Source organism: Zeus faber, assembly GCF_960531495.2.
Source record: "Zeus faber genome assembly, chromosome: 9".
Taxonomy (NCBI): Eukaryota; Metazoa; Chordata; class Actinopteri; order Zeiformes; family Zeidae; genus Zeus; species Zeus faber.
The window spans coordinates 20323020-20346002 of NC_137197.1; the positions used below are offsets into that span (position 1 = coordinate 20323020).

General features: G+C 41.6%; 1 protein-coding gene across 1 annotated transcript in view; it reads left to right on the forward strand.

Moving 5' to 3' along the window:
* Positions 1-22983, forward strand: part of ncam1b (neural cell adhesion molecule 1b) — a gene marked incomplete at its 3' end in the record, with an annotated part of 106346 nt that overhangs the window by 54713 nt on the left and 28650 nt on the right. Inside the window, exons 4-9 of the mRNA XM_080006688.1 lie at positions 2546-2689; positions 7197-7334; positions 8204-8321; positions 12426-12586; positions 14573-14715; positions 16439-16462. Of these exons, the coding sequence (XP_079862814.1) occupies positions 2546-2689; positions 7197-7334; positions 8204-8321; positions 12426-12586; positions 14573-14715; positions 16439-16462 (728 nt within the window). The remainder of the gene's footprint in view (positions 1-2545; positions 2690-7196; positions 7335-8203; positions 8322-12425; positions 12587-14572; positions 14716-16438; positions 16463-22983) is intronic.

The window sequence follows — 22983 nt, forward strand, 5'->3', positions numbered from 1 at the left end:
TTAAGGTTGGGCCCAATCTGTGTCTGTGAAACCGCCCTTACTGTACGTGCTCCCTGCACTCTTACTCCCTTTACATAGGAGGTGTGAGAGAGGAAAAAAAAGACCTATTTACAAAACAAAAAAAAAACCCACCCAACAAACTATATTCTGTATGTATGTGGGCTGCGTGGAAAAGGGTGTGAAAAGCAGAGTTTTGTTTTATCGATCGCTCAAGGCTAATGCAAGGTGTCTTTCTACAAGGAAATAAAAATAGCATTTTTTACCTCAGAAGAGCATTATTAGATTACCGTGGGAAGGTTTGGCTCAATGATCGTGTGTGCTGTGCCCTCCTTCTGGGCAATGGCCTTTTAGCGCAACAGAAATGAAGTCAGATTTATTTATTTATTTATTTATTTATTTATATTTTTTTGAGTAACCCCTGGGCCACACGAGAAGGGACACGTCAGCGTTGCAAAAGCGTCGCCAAATGGGTTACAGCTACGCTGCCACGTTAATCAATGTGAAAGGTCACACCAAGCAGAAGCATCATCGTCGGGAAAGCGCCACGGAGGCGGCATGCTGCGAACCTCCTAAACCCCTTGTGTTTTTTTTTTATCAACGACTCGGCTCTATTTTTCCGGGCGCAAAGTGTGAACTGGAGCGTAGATCCTCATAGAGGTCCGTTCAAAAGATGTATTTCGTTAAAATATTTAATGACCAAACCTGGTATGCATCAACAACATACAGTATATTCAATGGCTGATGTGCGGTCCTAACGTGGGTTACTGAGAAATTAACAAACAAATAAATTTTGTCAAGAAAATATTTTCACTCCGGCAGGAAAACAAATATCACGCCCAGGAATAGACTTTAGATTTGACTTCATACCTGGGAAGTCGTTCATAAACTTTATTGGTCTGGAAAACCGTACCTGTCGGCAACACAGAGGACAGTGGAAGCGGGGCGGTCTCCTTGGCCCCTAGTCAAACTGACTTGTCAAGCAGTACATCTTTGTTGTAGAGAAATCTTATTCTGTCCAGAAATCTTATTTTTAAGTTATTAAGCTATTAATATGGTTTATCAAATTTCCAAAATTATATCCATTGCATGTTTATCTTAATTTAATAAGCGAAACCACAAATAACTGATAACAAAAAAATAATCAGAAAACACATTATTACAGGAGCAGCTCTATAAATAAACATAATATGTGTGTTAATAGAGCTGCTCCTGTAATAATGTGTTTTTATATACAGTGTGGAGATCTCCTGCATCCTCCTCTGGTTAATTGGATGAACCTGCCGCTGCCATCACCTTCGGACCCACGGAGAAGAAGCGGCACCGCCTTCCTCCTGTTAATAGCTGCAATGTATTTAAAGAGTATTATTCATTCCAGCGATAAAGGCCTTGTATTCAAGCCAGAGGCTGCTGTGTGAACTATAAACAAATGCTGAACTCGCAAACTAATCCAACCACATTAATTAACAAACACACTTCACACTAAGGATTAAATGAAAAGTAAATGGTTGAAAACGAAAGCAAAGATTCACTTCATTCACTAACCCCTTTCAAGTTGAGAAATTTCACAATTTGAAGTTTAATGTAATATTTCTGTTAACGCGAGCGGGTCGTAGACGGGATGAAGACGGACCCGGAAGGAATTGACGCATCGTCAAATGACGTGACGCTTCCAGTGCGGCAAATGCCGATTTGACTGTACCGTCTACAATATATGAAACTGGATGTGGATCTGCTAAGTCAGAAAACATAGACAATAAATAATAGTGACTTAGTTGAACAATAAACAATGGATATCGAGATTTGTCAGGATTTCAATAATTCTTCAATGCTGTATACTGACATTTATATTCATATTTTCTTAACCACGAATTGACTTGCTTACTATATGAATAATCAGAACTTTGACTCATAAAGTGCCATAGTAGAGCAATTCGATTTCAATACAAAGAACCAATATACAATCAGGATTTATAGTGATATAATGACATTTTGTTTTATACATAATGAGAATTGTACCAACTTCTCAGTAAACAATCTGAACCACATGACAAAAAAATATATCATGGAGCAAATTCAGTCAAACACAGAATTTAAATATTTAAATTCCAAAATTCAAAAATTGTAAAGATATAATTAAATTGTATCCAACTATTGATTTTTCTCTTTTAACCCAGCCCTAATTATCATTGTTTTTATTATTATTATTATTATTATTATTATTATTATTATTATTATTATTATTATTGTCATTAATATTATTAGTAGTAGTAGTATAAATATGGCCTAAATCTAAGCACACTTTCTACCTTATAGATGCGTATTTTATGGATCAATCTAATCAGTTTCAATTTCATGTTCCATATAAACTGATCTGGAGAAAGACTGTTGGAAATCCTTTCTTTAATCTGTCTGCCTGCCTGTCTGTCTCTACATATACTGTATTAAGTATAAAAAATAAACGAACATAAATTTCACCAATGTGAGTTGGCATTTGGGGCAGAGTGATCGTAGTAAAACACCGTATTCCCTCCCTGTCGTCTTCCAGAGAAAATCACCTTCACCAACGCGCCGTCCCCCCAGGAGTTCAACGAAGGAGACACGGCCGTCATCGTGTGCGACGTGGTGAGCGAGCCGCCGCCCAGCGTCTTCTGGAAGCACAAGGGAGCTCGCATCCAGATGGAGAAGGACGGTAAGGAGCCTCCATGGTCATGTGACGGGTTCTGCTTCCTCCTCCTCGTCTTTGCCATTGTCATCTTCATCTGTTTACATCTATTTATAGTATCTAGCTAGTGGAGGGAGGAGGGTTTTTTTTCAAATCCAGTAGATGGAAAATGCTTCCTTGCGAAATGGTTACTGATAACTTACGACTGACTCACTTCTGGAGACTTCTTCATCATCCCCAACATCCTCTTCTTCGTCCTTTTACATCTGTTTGTGTTATCTAGCTGGAGGAGGAAGGCATGTGAAAAATGGAAAGTAGATGGAAAATGTCTCCTTGCACTGGTGGAAAATATGTACACTGAAAAAAATGATTGGATTGGAGTCACTGGTTCAATTTGGAAAAAAAACGCTTTAATTTGTTAAAGGTACATAATTTGATGGTGTTATCTACTTAAAATGTGCATCGTCATTTCTCAATTTTAAGTTGAGAACACCTAAGAAATATGGATTTACAAAATCCATTGAGTCCAATTCAATGTTTTTTTCTATTTGATGTCATTCATCCGAGTGCACAATGAGTAAAAGTATGCTACAATTAACAGGGTTCTTACCAGGTGCTTGAGGTGCTTGGATTTTTTTCCTCAGAAATAAAAGTACTGTAATACCTTGTAAATAGCCCCTTTTGTGCTGAAGTGCATGAAAAGTCCTTGGAAAAACATGATAATTGAAAACGTGATAGTCCCCCTGCTTTTGTTATTCAAATTGGAGCATGAAATAAAATTCCAGAATCACATTTACGACTTAAATTATGCCTGCAATGTAAATTCAATGCAGCATGTTAATGGCAAATTACCGTGCCATCATCAGCATCATCTTCATCTGCTCGCACTTGGTAGTAGCTGCTCCTCCAGTTCTTCCATCTGACTGATTCTCTGACATATGATGCATGAACATGATGAAATGATAAAGTGATAACATCTTTGACACATCTATCTGTGTCTGTCTGTCTGTCTCTCCGTCTGTCTCTCCGTCTGTCAAAATGAATAACAAAATCAGCTTAGTAAGCGGGGTGTGGTGTGATTGGTGGTCCGGCTTGGAAAGACCATTACTGTCGTTGCTTCCAACACCTCTGTTGCCATTTCCTGAGTTTGCCCGTTGCTTTGAAGTGAAACATAAATTGGGTTTTTGTATCGAAATAAGGCTCAAGTCTCCTGTACCCACCCTTGACACTGAGCAATATTGTAATTTTGGTTATTGCTCGGCGGGAAATAATAACAAATAAGCCATGTTTCAGTTCCTGAAATAACCGAATGAGTCAAGTTATTCTGTTCACATTCAGTCCCAAACCGAGGTGGATTTGTAGACGTTTGTTGGGGTTCAGGCCATATTTTGTATTTTGTTTTCCCTCTCATTAGTCTTTGTCTCTGTGTGTGTGTGTGTGTGTGTGTGTGTGTGTGTGTGTGTGTGTGTGTGTGTGTGTGTGTGTGTGTGTGTGTGTGTGTGTGTGTGTGTGTGTGTGTGTGTGTGTGTGTGTGTGTGTGTGTGTGTGTGTGTGCCGGCTGTGATTATTGTCATAGATATTAGATATTACTCAAAATCAGCTATTCCCAAACCAGGGTACACGTTCCCCCAGGGGTACGGCAAAAAAAAAATTGTGATTTACATTTTCAAACAGTCCAGGGCTCGAGGGGGTGGGGGCGGGGGCGGGGGGCGCGGAGAGGGAGCGATCGGGGTGCAATTTGCACAGCTGTCTCCCCCTCCGACCAAACCGACGATGCGCAGGCCAGCGACGCGGGGTCCGCGGATGCCGCGTCAAAACAATGCGCTTTTATTGTAGATGCAGGTTATTTTATTTTATTTCGCGTCACCTTATGGAACAAAACGAGCACCGCGCGTAATAGGGACACTTTTCTCCGTGACTCTTACCCCCCTCAGTTTGCCTAGAGGGGCTACGCAGCTGGAGGTTGAATGTGGGGTACCAGACTGTAAAAGGTTTGGGAACCACTGCTCTAAATAAGCTATTTAAATTGGAACACTGTGTCATCTGAATCCTTGGATCCACCTCGGTCTCTTAAATCTTTTCAATCTTCTTTTGTGATAACATGAAACCAGCCGGGGTTTAGGGTTTGGTGAAAATGTACAAATACGAATACTACTTGTGATTCAGTCTGACGTCTGTAAGAAAAGAATGCAAATATCTAATACAGTTTTTCTCAATTGCTTAGAGACAATTCCTGGAACAACTCACCAGTTTCTCAAATTTTCTCACACGCTATTTAGAAAAATCGCACCCAACGGTACAAACGTCTATCTCCTGGGTCCCAATTCAAACGTTGCCCTCAGATAACACACAAAAGCTGTCAAAAAACCACAGACTGCATGAATGTTTGTTCCACATTGGAGGGATTAGTTCAATACACCGCTACCAAAATGTTCGAATTGGTTTTCAGAGAAATAATTTGGAACTTTGTGAAATCACAGCACTGAATATCCAGATAACCTTTTCAGAAACACCCCGGAGAGAGAAATTCAAAACAGAACTGTAAAATACCTATAATAAGGGAATAAATACTACTGTATATGCTGTTTTTGTTTCCAAAACAAAAGCTTCATTTCCAAACGCGGCAAGTAAACAGGTTACCCAGCATCAGCGTCAGCGGTTCTCATCATCTCGTCTCAGGTGTGGGTCAGGCCATAATATCTCATCAACGTCACACGTTATGTTTGTGTGCCTCAGACAACCCTGGATAGACTCCACAGACACATCACCACAGGCGTCCACCATTGCTTCCAGGAGGTTTTTGCTGTGCGTAGGGGTTGCAGTCATATACTCTCCACCGCCATGCCGAGAAAAATCCCTCAATCAGGCCAGAAATGGGGAATATGCTAGCAACAAAAAAAGGACGATGAACCTGGGGTGGTCACTGAACGAGGCGCCAACGGAGCAGCCCGACGGAAACTCGCCTTATCCCAAATTACAACATATCGGGCTGGCTCTGGTTGCCCTGGCTCCCCTTCCTGTTGAAGAATGTTATTCTGCAGCCGATCTAGAATTTGAAGGAGTTGTGCCGCGTTGTATGGAGCCACTTTGACGGTGGCGGTGGAGGACGCCATGATGCTCTTTGCTGCACATACTTTAGGCTGACGATGCCTCTCCTCAGGCCAGGAACTTTTATGATGGCACGGTGAGCGATGATGTTGCGCCCCCCTTTTGTGCCTTCATGTTTGATTGAACCCCGCCTCGTCGATGAAGATCCACTCATGCAGGTCAGCCATGGCATCCAACTCAAAGATTCTCTAGAGAAGTATAAAAATATATATATTTTGACTTGACTACAAATACAGTACTGGAATGTACTACTGTACTGGAATGAAAGATTGTGTACTGCAGTTACTGTAATGCATTACTATACAGTACCATATTGACATGCTGGAGAGATGATACTCTCTAAACTGTCAAAGATCTGTACAGTATAGCTGTCACCTGCACATATTGGAATCATTGCTCCTTAACTCTGTTTGAATTCCTTTCAAAAGGCACACGCTACAGCCGCTTTGTCCTCCTGTGGTTCTTCTGAACAATCAAACAAACAATGCTGACACTGTCAATTCCCTGTTAGACCTCCTGGTCTTCAGCCACTTGGGTTTTAATATCCCTGAAACGGTTGGCATTACTGGCACCATCACCGTAACCACTCGGGCTCGGCTGTGAGAAGTCTACCTCCTATAGCTGGCCACCTCTGGGTTCTGTAAAAGAACGAAATTTGACCATTTCTGACCTATGGTTGTCCATTACAGTGGTAAAAAAAACTACACTGAGAACAAAATGGAGATTCAGTCTATATGCACTACAGTAACAACAAAGGAAAATTACCTGTTTTCCCTCCTGAGAGTACGGACAACGGATGCAGCGGTGTTATGGTTTAGGTTGGGTTGCACTAGCTGTCCTCATAGGCCTCCCACGCATGAGCACATGATGACCAACGATGGCACGGATTTAAATGTTGCGACTTGGTGTTTGCACCTGGAGAAAGGTGTGGTCTTTGAGTTTAGGTGGTGATGACTTGAATTATTTAATAGTGAGAGCATGTATTTGCTGAATGAACATATAGTGCAATGAATATTTTATTCGGCCACTTTTGTGTAAGCTTTTGCGGAAAGGGTTTGAATATTGAAACGTGCGGAAACAGGTGACGAGTGTTTATGGTTGTGTGAAGTGTCTCTTGTGTTTTTAGGAATGACGTAAGGGTATGGGTATCTTTGTGCTACAGGAACCAGTTTTTGTGTTAAAGCAATCGAGAAAAACAAAGTAAATTCTAAATGCAACACAGATAGTATAAGCTCGAGCCCTTTTTTAAAAATCACTTTTCCTTCACAAATGTATCTAAATCCATGACATCCCTATAGGTGAACAACAAGAATCTAGATTTTGTTTATTCCATTATATTAAGTGTTGTTTTTTTTTTACAAGTATTGCTTTTTTTTTTTTTTTTCCACTTCAGTGACTGAAACCCGTTGTTCTTCTTTCTTTCCAGTTCGCTTCAAGGTGCTGAGCAACAACCACCTCCAGATCCGTGGCATCAAGAAGACGGACGAGGGCTCGTACACGTGCGAGGGGAGGCTGATGGTGCGAGGAGAGATTGACCTGAGGGTCATCAAAGTGGTGGTGAATGGTAAGGACCTCTGAAGTAGGATGGATGGATAGATGAATAAATATGAAAATGAAATATATATGAAAATGATGTATGTATGTGTATGTATATATATGTATGTGTGCGTGTATGTTTGTCTGTGTGTGTGTATGCATGTATATACTGTGTGTGTGTGTGTGTGTGTGTGTGTGTGTGTGTGTGTGTGTGTACTATATTTATATGTGTATGTGTGTATATATATATATATATATAGCTACATACATAGATTGATAGAAACCGAGACGGATGGATGGATGGGTAGATGGAGAGATATGTACAGTAAATAGGTAGATCATTTGTTCATCCCCAGAGGGAAATTAAGGTGTTAAAATAGGCAATAATAGTAAAATAATACAAGTACAGAGCAATTGGCAATATACAATAAACCAAAAAAAGAAAATAAACAATAAAATAAACTTAAAAATAAAAAAAAATTAGGTCATATACAATAAACCTCCAAAGTAACAATAAAAAGATAACCAAGAACAAGAAAGATAAACAAGCAAACCTTTCTTATCTAATGCTTATTGGCAAAACATTTGTTTATTTTAGCAATAACAATATTGTTTATTGTCATAAACAATAAGAAAATAACCAATAACGAGAAAATAATCCTAAAATGAACAATAAAGGCAACATACAACTGTATAACTGTATTAACAGATAAACTGAAGCATGAAACTCTAGATGAAAATGATTTTCCAGATTAAATATGTATGAGGGGCTACATTGATTTCCATTTTAAACACACTCTCCAACTTCTCAGCCCAAATCATGACGGCTCATTTCAGTCTTTTTGAATCCCATTTAATATTCCCCTCCCTATCTTTCTCCGTTCATCTCTCTCCCAGTGCTCCCCACCATCAGGGTGTGGCAGTCGGAGGTGAACTCCACGGCGGACATGGGCAAGTCGGCCATGTTGACGTGTGCGGTGGACGGATATCCTGAACCCCTGGTGACCTGGACACGGTGAGGATTCAATTAAACGATGGATGCCTCTCGTCCTCTCTGTGCACGGGATTCTTATGTGAATGCACTCGATGGATTAAGCTGCAATTATCTGTGGTCCAGAAATTCCCAGAGCACTCTTTACATTTAAATTAAAATAAAATCCATGTTTAATATACTATAAATGATCTGATTACACAACTTGAGGATGCGTTGGATTGGGTTGTTAAGCCGGCTTTACACTGAATCCAACAAACGACAACAACAAACCATTTAGATGGAGAAGGATTTCTACATCCCATAGAGGGTCTGGGCTGCGTTCGAAATGATCAAGAGGCAAAATTGATTGAGGCAAAAAATTAGGATTTATTGACCAAAGAATATAATAAACTTAAGATAGTTGTAAAACATTTACTCATTAACTAAAGTATGATAAAACTAAAAATTAGGTCAAAATGGCTTTAACAGGGGTTAAGACAACTGGACACACCAAACAGAACTCCCCAAATGAAACAGGAGGGAACATGTACTGTATGTGACCCAGCGCATTCCTGAGGGACCCATGTGGAAATTTGACATTTTTGTTTCTTCACATGATATGAAAAGCGTTCAAAACAAGGTATCACTTGTGGGAATCAAGCAAATATTTTGGAAGCTATGACTTGTCAAAGACTAAGGTTTTGGAAACAGAGGTTCTGAGAAATCAGAAATCAGACTTAACGTTAACGTTTTAAAGACATTTCCAGATGTTTGCAGCACAAGATAGACATTTAGAAACACAATTAGTGCTTTAAATGGTTACATCTGGATAGTGCTGTGCTCTTATAATGAGATCATGTTGAATTAGTTTTTTCTGAAATAACATCTGAATCATTGATTTATAAAAATATGTAATACTGTTCTGTAACTGCTAAACATTCATCATTGACAATGATGGTTTTAGGAAGTGGCCCATTTCAGATCGTACGCATTAAAAACAAACAAACAGAAAACAGCAATTCCCAGAATGCAATTGGCAAAGCCCTCCCAGCCATTTGCATTCTAGGAATTGTTGTTTTCCGGGAGCGACCCGCTGCCTCCAGCTGCCCGCAACAACACAGAGACGAGGTTTACGCAGAGAAGTGAAGTGTCTTTCTTCTGGTGTTTATTTGTTGTTGTTGTTGTTGTGTTAAAACATTGCTTCACGGAAGTGACATGGGCTCTTCTTACTCGTGCCCCCTGTGGCTGCATCAGCGCAACCTATTTTTGCCACACGAAGGAGACCCGGTGTTGTTCGGTTGTTAATTTATAACCTTGTTTTATTTAAACGGTTTCACTCTCTGACTTCACATCACATGAATGTGAAAGGATGATCTTTATCGACATGTTTACATCAAAGGGAACTGTAAGATCGCAGTTTGCGCTTTTTTTGCGAGTTCAACAAGTTGGTGAGTGATTTTTTTTATCTCCCCCCCCCCCCCCGTGAAATTCTACCAGATCTAAGCAGCTTCGACTTTTTACTTTAGAAGTCAAACTCGGTTTTGAAAATATGTTGAGAGAAGAATACAAATCTGTTGCTATGATACGCTATAATCTGATTTTGGACGAAAAGAGGAATTTCCGATGTTTTTCAGGTCTCGCCAAAGGTAGGCTGTCCCCAACTGTGCCGGGTCAGCTTGTGGCGGGTCACGTATGGAGACATGGTCAAACCAAAAAGACACAAGAGGGGTGAAAGAAATGTCAGAAACAAAAAAAATTTTACTCAAAATTATATATCAAACAAATGTTAAACAAGGGACTGAATAGCTCAAGTTCACATGTTTAAACAAGTGCAAAATAGAGACAAAACATGAATCACCACCCCCCACAGCGCGCTAAGCCCTGCAGCTGTGGAGTTGTTGTTCCTTCCAGCAGGGAAGATGGTGCCAGACATCAACAAAACCTGCGCCAGTATTATTTGTTTTAACTTTGCATGTGCATTATCAATGTAGTGTGTAAAAACTTAAGTCATGACAAAAATTGGGAAAATATAAAGACTGTTTAAAGCAACGCTATGTGACTTTTGGTATTTGGGATTTGGCGGTGTCCGGAAATTATTCATTTTACTTATAATAATTTATAATGTACACCCTGGTTACACGGACCTCGCTGAGGAGAGCGATGGAGCCCCCTGCTACCGGTGCAGGTACCAGATGCGCTCGGCCTTGCGGATCGGCTCGCTCGCGCGCGTGAGTCAGAAGGTGAAACAAACTCCGTGACGCATTGAAAGTGAGGACCGGCGCGCTCCGGCTGAGGTGCGGGTGCCGGGCGCACCACTAGCGCATCTCATCCGCACTGTTGTGGAGGTGGAGCGCCTTACGTTTTGTATGAGCATTATTACCGGACATTTTGGCCAGCAAGTTTATCCCTTATAAACATAACTTATAAAATGTAATTAAACAAACAGCCAGACCCAAACATCAACAAGCCAAACATCAGGGAAGTGACGTTGTGAAATAAAGCGTGACACACCTACTGTTCCGTATCCGAGCACAGAAGTTACATAGTGCGATAACAGACGTTGGGGGGCAGGTGGGTAGGAGTGAAAGAGGGGCCATTTTCCAAATTACAAGTCAGGGTGCCCTCAAAATGATTTTGAAGTTGATATTTTAACGTAAAAATAAAAGGACATAGTGTTCCTTTAAACTTTAACTGTGTGGGTGTGGGTGTGTCCATCACAAAAACTAAGTAAATCACTTGCGTATAAGAACAAATGACGTTGGGTGTCACCATATTCATGCTTGTTTTTTTTTTTAGTCATTAAAAAAATAATAATTTCGCACTTTGCAAACACTATGTTAAGGAAATGTTTAACTCTCGTTAATGGAAAATTGTAAAATGTCAAAATGAGCAAACTACTCTTAATCTGTTGTACGAGAGAGACCGAGCTCTCCCATTTTCTCCAACATATTTCTGGCAGCCCACTGCTCCGGTATACATCAGTCAGTAGGATGGTAAAATGCAGAGAAATGCATTTCGTTGCCTCAGTACTTGACATGACTAATGACAATTAGTTGAAGCTAATCTAATCTAATATTTTGTGATGCGAAATACAAACACATGCACTGGGCCACTAGGGGGCAGGAGTCCAACAGTCAAATGTGTTTTCGGATTCTGTGTAAAGTCTGCTGTAGGCTACTTTCAGGTAGTTCAAAAGTAGCTAACCATAGCTAAACTGGAAAGTATTTTAGTGGCAGTGTCGCCTGCCACTCGCCACCCAAGTGGCGTGCTCAGGGACCTCCAACACAGAAGACGAGGTTGTAGACACCAGTGTATTGTAGAGAGTGGGCCGGTTGGAATGAGCCCAGGAGCAGATAGACATGTCATGACAGGGCTCCTCTCCTGAGTGAGTGTGAGGATGGGGGTTTCACCTGCTGCTCGTTAGACCAGCCAACAAGCAACAGGTATGCAGCCACTCTCCAGGGATCCTGGATCCACCAATTACCTAGATCCAGGTCAGGCACGGCTGATCAAACCACACCACGATTTTTTTTTTTCTCAAAAATGTCAAGTCTGTATCACTTTATTCAGTCAAAAAAAACAAAAAACATTGCATTACTACAATCACACACTTTGAAGCTCCCATAGTTCTGCGTTTAAAGACAATTTACCTTGAAAGGTATACTGGGAGAAATGGACAGTTTCAATAATTACACCCTCCTCATTTTGCAAAGATTTTCCAATGATCAACTGTCGCTATAACCTTAAGCCTTTTTCTCTCTCTTTATCTAACACGCTCTTGCTCTTTCCTTTTATCGCTCTCTTTCTTTCTCTCTTTCGCCCTTTCTTTGTGTTGGGAGAGAGACTTTAGAAACCACAACACAATTATTTCCTTGACCTGAGGGTCACCAGTGAGAGAAACACACTTTTCTAGAACTTCTGTGGAAGAAAGGGAAAAAAAAAGACAGCACAATTTCAAACTCCCATCTTCCAATTCCTGAAAAGAGATTTAATTGCGTGGCTTTCAGTCTCATTCTGGTTTGTTTTAGCAGAGAAAGAAGTCCCAGACCCGGCTGCTTTACAGACGTACTTATTTCCGATTATTAAATGCCGGAATTTTAAGTAAATGGCGACTCTGACGGATGATGGATGTTCTCTGTCTTCCAGCAACGGGGTGGTCCTGGACGCGGTGGAGAAGTACAGCTTCAACGAGGACGGCTCGGAGATGACCATCATGCATGTGGCCAAGCTTGACGAGGGCGAGTACACCTGCATCGCCAGGAACAAGGCCGGGGAGAGCGAGCAGGAGCTCAGCCTCAGGGTGTTTGGTGAGCATCGCACATTTTGAATTTTGGAATTAAAATGCGCCTTTATACGGCTGTTAGACGGATGTTGTGGTTTGTGCTTACTGTACTGTGGAGGAGGGTGAGCAACGCGTTTCCTTATAGATGAATTAAGTAATTCCATTTTGTGTTATTTATCCCCACACATATTGGCGAAGAGTGGGGGTGGGGGGTGGTTATAAATCTGCTTTATAATCAACAAATCTAGAAAAAGGTCCCTTCGCTTGTGTGTACAAAAACGAATGCTGCGTTCCATTGAAGTCGGAACTCTTTAAAACCCGACCTCTCACTTTGAAAAGTGTAAAGGAACGGGCATTTATGTTGGAATTTAAAACACATCTACTGTTGTTTTGAACTACTGTGTAGTTTTTATGTTATGTTAACATGCAAACCCCCGACTTGAAATGCAGATTTCCGAGTTCCCATTGAACGCAGCGCCACTTCCTGCTGCCTCGACCTGATGCGAACTTGGAGTTTCTAATCCGCCTGAACCAGAGAGCGTGGGCAGCAGCCCTCACCAATGGCACCAGTACTGGTAGAATAGATAATTGGTCACCAGCTGTTTCCACCAAAAAGGTGCAAAATAGAAAGCACAAACAAAGACACCCATGATCTAAAGAAATCCCCTGTCCATATATTACATTGCATTTAGCAGACGCTTTTATCCAAAGCGACTTACAATTACCCAAACACCGACGGACGCAGCCATCAGGAGCAATTAGGGGTCTAAGTGTCTTGCTCAAGGACACTACAGCATGCTAGCAGGAGGAGCCTGGGATCGAACCAGCAAGCTATAGATTACTTGCAGTCACGCTGCGCCAAAGAGTAAGTGCCGAGCACATCTAGTACCTACTCCGGTAGCGGGGGGCCTGTCCCTCCCTGCGCCCTCTCTCCAGAGCAGCTGGAAGAGGTGCTCCACAGGAGCCTTGGACTGAGTGCTTGCTGAAGCGGCGAGGGGCGCTGTAACCTAGGTGTACATTAAATCTGCGTTTGTACCATAGAATGTTATTGAAACGTGACCGATACAGTTCAAATTTGTCTGGTAGAATAAATTATTTTTGGATACCGGACCGGGTTTTACGACAGTGGTGTAAAAGTGCAATTGCACTCAGAAGCTGTAGGGGCACCAGATCCCAAATAGCAAAAGTTACGTAGTGCTGCTTTAAAAAGTCATGCATCGAAAACAGTGCAGAAAATGTTCACTTTTGAAAATGTATTATGTCAGGGTATGTATTATTTTACTTACTTACACTTGCACCTTGTTTTTTTACTGCACTGTTATTTTTTTAATGATCTAAGAATTTTTCAAACCATGAGACTGTGTGGTGTGAAGTTATTTTTAGCCTCTGTATTTGCATGTGATTTACAGCAATATACTGTATTTATAGAATTTCACAATAAAAAAACTTTAACACTTTGAACAAATCAAATAAATCAGTTATTCATTATCAGGCCAATGTGTGCTTTTAGCTAGTGTCAACTTATATTAGTTATTTTTATTTGGTACGTGTTATCAATCCATAGCAGTGAATGAAAACTGTCATTGGGTATTTCCGGAACGTTAAATACATGTGAGAATTTTCTTTGTCGAATAATCCGTGAACCTTAGCAGGGAGATAAGACGCAGAGTGGTGAGCACACACCTCCTCGTGCATTTTCCTGAAGTCCTACTTCATTTTGGCTTTCACTTCTCACATATTGAGGCTTAGGCATCCTGGCTCAGTTTTCCCATTTGATAAATTGCAAACAACATAGAGGAACGTTCCTTTAAAGATAGGATCAGCAAATAAATATGAGAATCAAGTTTGTAAATCCACGCAGCCGCTATCGCACCTTCGCTCCTGCTGGGTCTGGAATGAAATCTCATGATCCTGGTCCATCCCTTTGAATTCATCCCGAGATCCACTTTATGCCTTACCTACTTTTGATGGCGTGGCGTTATCATTATACCTTTCATTTGTGTTTTCCCAGTGAAGCCGAAGATCTCCTACCTAGTGAACCAAAGCACGTCGGAGATGGACGAACAGGTGACGCTGACCTGCGAGGCGCAGGGCGACCCCACGCCCACCATTAACTGGAGCTACGGCGTGCACGTCTTTACCGAGGGAGAGCAGGTAAACACAATAATTAATTCCATAGGATTTGGGGGTTGCTGATCTACGGCAAAATGCCTCCAACAGGGTTCATGTACCGCTGAATATTTTACCCATGTTATCATCCCCAAAGGCTTTTTCCACTGCATCTCATATGTAAGTAGCTTAGTGCATAAAACCTTCAAAAATGGCAACCCGCAGGCCAAATCTGGCCCTGAATTATTTGGCGCCCTAAATAATTAAAAAAAATAATATAACATATCTGGTATACATGTATTGCAAAATCAAGGAATCTTGACTGCGCAAATAGTGCCAAATATAATTTAAATGTTTTAATACAGCTGGAGCTCAAAGATGACATTTTGCTATGTTCTCAACATATAGAAATTATAGAATTGCCAAATTACAACTAGGAATTAAAGTTATTTTCTAAAAGTGGTGATTGTCCAATGCTCTGGTACATTATATATTATGTTTTCATCACCTGCAGCAAAAATATATCCAATTATCCACTGTGCATGATCATTTGTTTACACACAGCGGCCTTACAAACAAATGCTTGAAATGTAAGCTGTTCTTTTCCTCTGCAAATGAACAGGTTAATTCATATTATCACTCAAATATGTGATATAAATAAATTGGTAAATTGTTCCCCATCCTGATTTTCCGCAGTACAGAACAGTATTTAGTCATAGAAAATGCTCAGTAATTGGAATCTTTCAATGGGAAGAATTTTGCATAAAGATGAACAGTAACGCCCTGTAATTCAATTATTACATTATCCTTTGTGTGGCGCTCTAGTTTTACATCACAGTATAGCCTGACCCTGCCCTTATCTAAAACGACTGCCTATTATTTTCCACCCAGTTATCACATAGAGAAACATACGTTGGTAACAATTTTATAGACATTAGCTGTCAGATTTAAATGGTCTCCATATTATATTTATTTATGTCTATGTTCTGCAATTTGTTTCGGGCTGTGTTACAAATCTGTGGTTTTATGATTATTATGTCTTTACGTGCTGCATTTCTGAATAACCGCCTGAAAATAATTTGCTTGGGGCCATACAGTATTTAGCCGCAGACTGTTAAGAAAAATGAACCATATTTTAAACCAAAATTTGTCATTCGCTTCAATAAAAATATTATTTTCCCCAAGTTCAATATCATCCATATGGCTGAGTATACAGTGTTATATTCGGTACAGAGTTATAAAGAGTGTTGTTCTGTATATGGTGTTTTATACAATGCTTTATATAGTGTTGTATACGGTTTTATAGTGTTTTACACAGTGTTCTTTATATATATATATGTGTATGTATGTATATATATATATATATATATATATATATATATATATATATATATATATATATATATATATATATATATATATATATATATATAGTGTATATATTTAGTGTATATGTTTAGTGTATATAATATAGTGTGTATATATAAATATACTATAAATTGTGTTATATATTGTTATATATAGTACCGTTACACTGTATATGACACTGTTATATACTGTGTTATCTTGCTAACATCTCCAGTATTCCATGTACCAATAAGTAAATTCAACCAATTACTGACAGTTAAAACCTAATTCCTGTTGTCTCAGTATATTCCTGGTGAGGTAATGAGGGGTAATTGATAAGGAAAATCATTATCCTGTAATTGTTCTTTGGAGGGTTGCCAGATAGAGTCCATCACCTGCACTGCCTCTCTTCCATTTCCAGGCTCATCTGAACAGGATCTACCAGGTACGGAGGCACAGCGACACAGAAATCCTCTCAGACAAACGCTAAATCCAAATAAAAGGCCCTCCTCTCAATCACTTTTTCTGATAATTCCACGACCCCCCCCCCCCCCCCCCCAAAAAAAATCATAAATAAATAGCAAAAACATTTCATTCTTTGGGGGGATGGACAGCATTGATTTGAAGGTTCAGTGCTTTCCTAATTCGGGCCCTGATCATTTCCATTGATCTGATCTTAAGATAGAGGCGGGCCCGAAAAAGAAAAGCACAGGGTTTTCCTCCGTCTAGTACATTTTAAAATAAATAAAATAAAAAACCCACAAAAAACGAGACCATTTCTGTGTCCGCTGAGTGGTTTGGTGGCGGCATGATGTACTGTGCGCGATGTTCTGTGTCATCTCCATCGTAGTCCGTCTCTCATTTCCGTCATCACTCCAGATTGAAGCTAAAAAAGCAAAGTGTCCGCTTGCCTCTCTTCCTCTACATGAAGACAATGAAGAGCTACAGCACAAGGACACCCCTAAAAAAACAAATAAAATCCATTGGTTTTTTTGGGGGGGGGGGGGGGGGGGGTTGTGCTTAATTCTCTCATATTGCTGAGGAAAGCCACGTTGGGGGTTTTAGCGGTGGGAAGCAGCGGCTGATTGTTTTTAATAAATTGTTCATCTGCAGTCGGTGCTGCAGTCGCTGGGCTTTCGGAAGCTTTTTCGGCTTATTAATGGAATTGGAGCCCATTAAGCCGTATCTTGTGTAATCGTTCCTGTTTTTTTGTTGTTGTTGTTGTTGGGTTTTTTTTGGGCTTTGGAGAGAGAACACCGACAGAGCGTAAGAGCGAACGAGGCGAAGGCCCGAGACGCGGCACGACGCCTCGGGTCCGTTTGGTATGGATGGTGCCGTGGGAGAGACCTTCTCGGGCAAAGTTCCCGCGAAGACAAAGCGCTGCGGTCCTCCCGCTTTGTCTCAACAAGGTGGGATCTCAAGGTCGTCCGCCGAGCAGATTCTCCTGCAGATGGTTGGAATTAGAGGCGGGACTCCCTTCAGTGCGAGCGGCTTTGGCACCGCTCGATGCCAAATGTTAAAGAGTTTAGGAGAATGGAAATGGCCCGAGCCCGTGGAAGTGAAGAATTCTCCTTTCGCTCGGCTTCCCCTCCGTGTTCTTTTATTTCATGTGATCGCTCCGGGTGGAGTGGTGTTTGGCCCGTCCCAGCGTCTTACGTATCTCGGAATCGTATCCCGGGAATCCAATTCTACCAAGAGAGGTGATTTAGAGACTGTTGTTTATGGCTCATTGTGTTTTGTTGGTTGTACCATTTGAGCTGGGTTTTGTTTTTTTTTGTCTTCTTTTGAGAAGGCCTGTCCTTAAAAAGACGAAGGTCGGATTTGGTGGTTTTTATTGTCTTTTAGTCTTAAATAGTCATTTTCTCTGAGGAATTTAGGGCGTTCATCAGCAAAAATCAAAGCGGCTTATTTCCGAACGTTCTCCCTCTCAGGAAGTAACGGCTTCGCAGCCGCGCCGGCCGTCTCGTTTCAAGGTTTCAAGGTTCGCGGCGCGAGGATCAAAGATGTGCAATGAAAGATGACGGCGTCAACATCGTAGGACGGCGTCGAAAAGAGGAGACGTGCCGTGTGGGGGCGGACGCCTGTCTGGAATTATGTCTCCAACTAGTCGCGGAATCCTTTGATATTCTTTGTTGTTGTTGTTGCTGCTGCTGCTGCTGTTGCTCTAACCTTTTATAAAACATAAGTGCTTTTAAAAATAAAGTTTCATTAAGGCTATTGGTGCTCCGCGGCCCTATCGCTTCTTTTTTTTTTTTTAATGAATTTACGAGGCAAAGTTGCTCAGTGTGTCAGTTTAATAACTGAAAATTTAAATGAAGCACTTATCCATGAATTCTTTGTTATCGACTTAATGAGTGTTTTTCTTATTTGAATATTATTATTATTATTTTATATTCTACTTCGTTCAAAGTTTTTAAAGCCGCTGTTTTCTGCAAAACCTTTGACGTTACTGTTTACTCTTAAAAGAGGCGGCAAAATAAGTTAACAAGCTGTAAATATAAAAAAAATACAAAGATGGTTTTGTGGAAGGAACTCCTCGATGAAGATGGTTTTTGGGAGTCATTTCTAGCGGCCGTTTCCTATGTTGCATATCTAACGGCTTTATATTTCAGGGGCCGCACAAAAAGGTCAGATAATCCTAGATAGTCCTGTGGTTAATAAGACCTGAAGTTAATGGATCGTCGTAATTGTTATCAATTCAAGCAGCTCTGTGTTCAGCAGAACAAGCTCCAGTTTTCACCCTCGACGTGAGGGAGGGAAAATGGACGAGGGACAAGGGTCTGAGTCGTGAATGGAATTCTCAGAAAATTCACTTGTGTCAAAATTATTTATTTTGATGGAACGCAAAGTGTATCAGTCGATCTATATCATGTATGTCATTCAATATGAATCGTGCCAAATGCCTTGACCTTTTTCTTTTTGCCTTGGACTTTAATTTTGTCCTTATTTTCACTTTTGAGTCAAATACCTGTATTCACTCGCTCTTTTGTCGGAGTGACTCCCAACTCCAGGGTCGTTTGTTCGTGTGGTGGATGGGGCAGCTTGAGCAGCCACACCTGATGCTCGTTGGTTGGGCTCACGAGCATCAGGTTTAAAAACCCCCGACCACACCCAGAGGTCCCTGAACACGCCAGCCGCGTGGCGTGACCTCCGGCACAGAGACACAGACGACGACGACGACGACGACGACGACGACGACGACGACGACGGGGGGGTTGATACCACCAGTTTTGTTGCAGCGATGCGGCTAGGTGGCATGAGCCAGGAGCAGGTGGAACATGTCATGACACAGGGCTCCCATCCTGACTGAGTGTGTGGACGGGGTTTTTCAACCTGATGCTCGTTAGCCCAACCAACGGGCGTAGGGTGTGGCTGCTCAAGCCACCCCATCCACCACAGTTCGCTATGAACAATTCGCTCCCAAGTCATGAGTCACTTACTGTTAGTAGTCCGCAGTAATAAGCACAGTTCTAGTGTTGTGTGCTGTGGGATTATTTCATTATGAAAAGTGTGCTGTGGCAGAAAAAAAGGTTGGCCAACACTGTTTTAATAAGGTGTGTGTGTGTGTGTGTGTGTGTGTGTGTGTGTGTGTGTGTGTGTGTGTGTGTGTGTGTGTGTGTGTGTGTGTGTGTGTGTGTGTACACACATATATATATACACACACACACACACACACACACACACACACACACACACACACACACACACACAGTATGTACACTCACGTGTGTGTGTGTGTGTGTGAGTGCGCGCGTGTATGTGGTTAGCGATGACCGGGGCCCTCAAACAAGCGTACTCCAAACAGAAGGACCCTCTTTACAAAGCGTGGGGTTTCAATGCATGGAGGCCATTGTTTCCCCGCACACAGTTGGCTTCTCTTCAGCGATAGTGCGCCTGTTCGCTTCAGCTGTGGGGCTGACGTGAGGGCTGGAACCGCTAAAACACTCGTCTGTTTTCTGTTCTCTGGTGAGGCTCGTCATGGCTCCGGTGCTTAATGACACAGGACAACGCCGGCGCTAAGTCACCGGTCGCAGTCCACCATCCTTCAGACGCCGAAACAGGCTTCCGCGGATCCACATTTTTTTTAACGCACACGAGTTTCACGACGCACAATTCAGAGCCGGGGATAATCGTCCGTTCGGCGGTTTCGGCGCTGACGATGCACCGGCAATATTATTGGTCCTTTATTGTTGGCGGAAATAAGCGCGTCGTTGTGTTTGTGTTCGACACCGTCCACCAAACAGGAGCGTTTGTGCCCGCCGTGGTAATTAAACAGGTTTTGCCGGACGTGTCACTGATACGTGTCAACTCAGGTAGCGGTGAGCGTGTTGTGTTTGAGGTTTGAATGTTCTGGGCTGTTGGCTTTCTGTATAATTGGACGGCGGCGGCGGCTGTTCCTCCACCGCACTGAGCTGCCGGTGCCAGCTGCCGGTTTGTCGTCGCACAGAGCGGCGCACAATGAGTTTTGTCTTTTCCGTAATATGCTCGGCTCACCGCGGGCTTTGGCTCTGCGAAGGATGATTGGGCCGGCTTCTCGCTCCGTGCGCTAATGTCGGGGCCGGTGACAGGTGATGAGCAACTTTGGGTTGAGACATTTCGATCAACGATTTGGACACTTCATTTGCGGGTTACCTGGAATTCGACATTTTCCATTTTCCACAGGACGTACTGCTTTGACTCTGTTCATTTCCAGTGATGAAAGGTTCAGATCTCCTTTGGCGATCTGCCTCTTCATGAGCGTCCTGATAAAAAAGATAAATTCAGTTTTCAGACTCTTTGTTCGTCTGATTCCGTTGGTGTTATGGGCGTCAGAGGAAGAGTCGCTTTGGCCCTTTGAGTTGTGAACGGGATCCTCGCAAGACATTTGACAAACATTTCATTGTGCCAGAATCATTTATTTTGGTGGAATGCAATATGTAAATCAGTCACATTCAATATGACTTTGCAAATGCAATATGACTTTTGGCGGAGTGACTCCAGACGGCTGAGTCGTTTAACAGATTTGTTTGCCGCGAACGAATCGTTTGCGTCCTCATTTCCGGTCTTGCTTTGTTTTGTCGCGTCGCAAAAGCTGAAAGCGCTGTTTGTCAACCGTGTAGTGTTTCACTGGCAAGACTGATGATTTCCATGTTCCCTTGGGGGATTGCTGTGGCTCGAGTAAAACAAAAAGAAAACAGGTTCCTATAATATTGGGGGGGGGGGGTTATTTGTGAATTTATCGAAAGGTGAAAGCGATGTTTTCCCCTCAGTGGACCCCCGCCCCCTTTCATTTGCTTTACATTTTCTATGGTTGCAATCTGATGAAAAAGCTGTTTTGCTTGTTACGCTTCAATGCTTGGTATATGGGTCATCACATCTCATTCACGCTCCATATTTTCTACCACTGAATCCATAGCATGCTTCATGGGGAGGCTTTTTGGGATGTAGTTTTGTCCTTTTAGTTGTTACTATGATCTAACCTGATTTTAGATCATGTGCCATGGCATGTGTTCGTTAATGAGAGCTTTGATTAGTTTGATTATAGAATTCATCTTCAGTCGATTCTGAAGAGACTTATATCTACATTATTCAATTTTGATTTAATTTTTCTTTTTTAATGGCATGCCCACCTTGGGTCATATGATTCAGTTTTGTTAAGGTCCACTGACACAATTTGAGGCATATATATATATATATATATATATATATATATATTATTGTATAGAAACAATTGCATTGTATTACATTTCACTGCATATATGTATGAAAGTATGTATATGTAAGTGACGAATAAAAAATCTTGAATCTTGTAGAAACAATAATCTCAGACCGCTTTAATCTTAAAATTCAGTGCAGTATAAAAGAATTAGACACAAAGCGCCACCTTTGTACAGTTGAGCTGGCATTTCCAAGTGTCAGCGTAAAAATAACAAATGTAGTAAAATTACCTGTGGGAAGTTATATTCTGAGGCATCACATTAAGGTCTCCCTGAACTGCAATTAAGTTGCTTATTTCAAATACCCGTGGCGCAGTGAACAATGAAACGCAAATGTCACCAAATTATATCCATTTGCAACTCAGACTTTCTTGTTTCTCACTTGTTTGTCCGTAGTAATCTTAAATAGCCGTGACTGGAATTTGTATTTGGCAAAGCGCTTGAAGCCTTTAAAGGTCACCACTTATGCGCCATTCAAGAAGTTAATATAGGTCTCTGAGGTCCCCAAAGCACGTCTTCGAAGGTTTCTTTTGCTGAGAATACCACCCAGATTATGGATTCTAGTCATTCTAGCATGCCTCTGGACCGCTCTGTTTCAGTCCTTTTCTCTACAGGCTGTTTCTGTGGCTGTAGCTTTAAATGCAAATGAGCTGCTGCTCCCCGCGTGGCCACGCCCCACTCCGTCCTGCACGCTGGACAGGACGGAGGTGAAGCAGCCTCCGTGATTCATCCGTTCTCTCATTTTACTCTCCCGTTATTAGTGTTGATAAGATGTAGTGAGTGTTGATAAGATGGAGTTCATCTCACCGACGTTCAACTAACAAAAAAATACTGTAAACGTTATTGCGGATCCTGCAGCAAGTGACGACAGGACCTTTCTAGAAAATTACACCTAATATATTAGCTCAGCTATTAGCGTTAGCTTGTGCTAAACTGCAAAAGAAACACACAGCACAATTATTTTTAAAATACCTACATCTCCTTGATTTGCAGGTTTGTCATGGACAGTTGGTATTAATTTGTCTTTATTTTGAAAGATTTGTGCTGGTCCGTGCAGCCAACAGCAGAGCACTTCCCATGCTTAGCTCTTCGTAACGGTAGTTCTCAAGCCGTGGGTGGAGATACTCAGATGAGGGGTATTACACTTCATGTAGGAGGGGGAGGCTATCTGAACGGCTTTTGTGATAGAAGGCCCATCAGAGACCCAAATGTACGTGCACAAGCGCTGAAATAAGTGAGTTTTTCACAAGTGGTGACCTTTAAACACCAA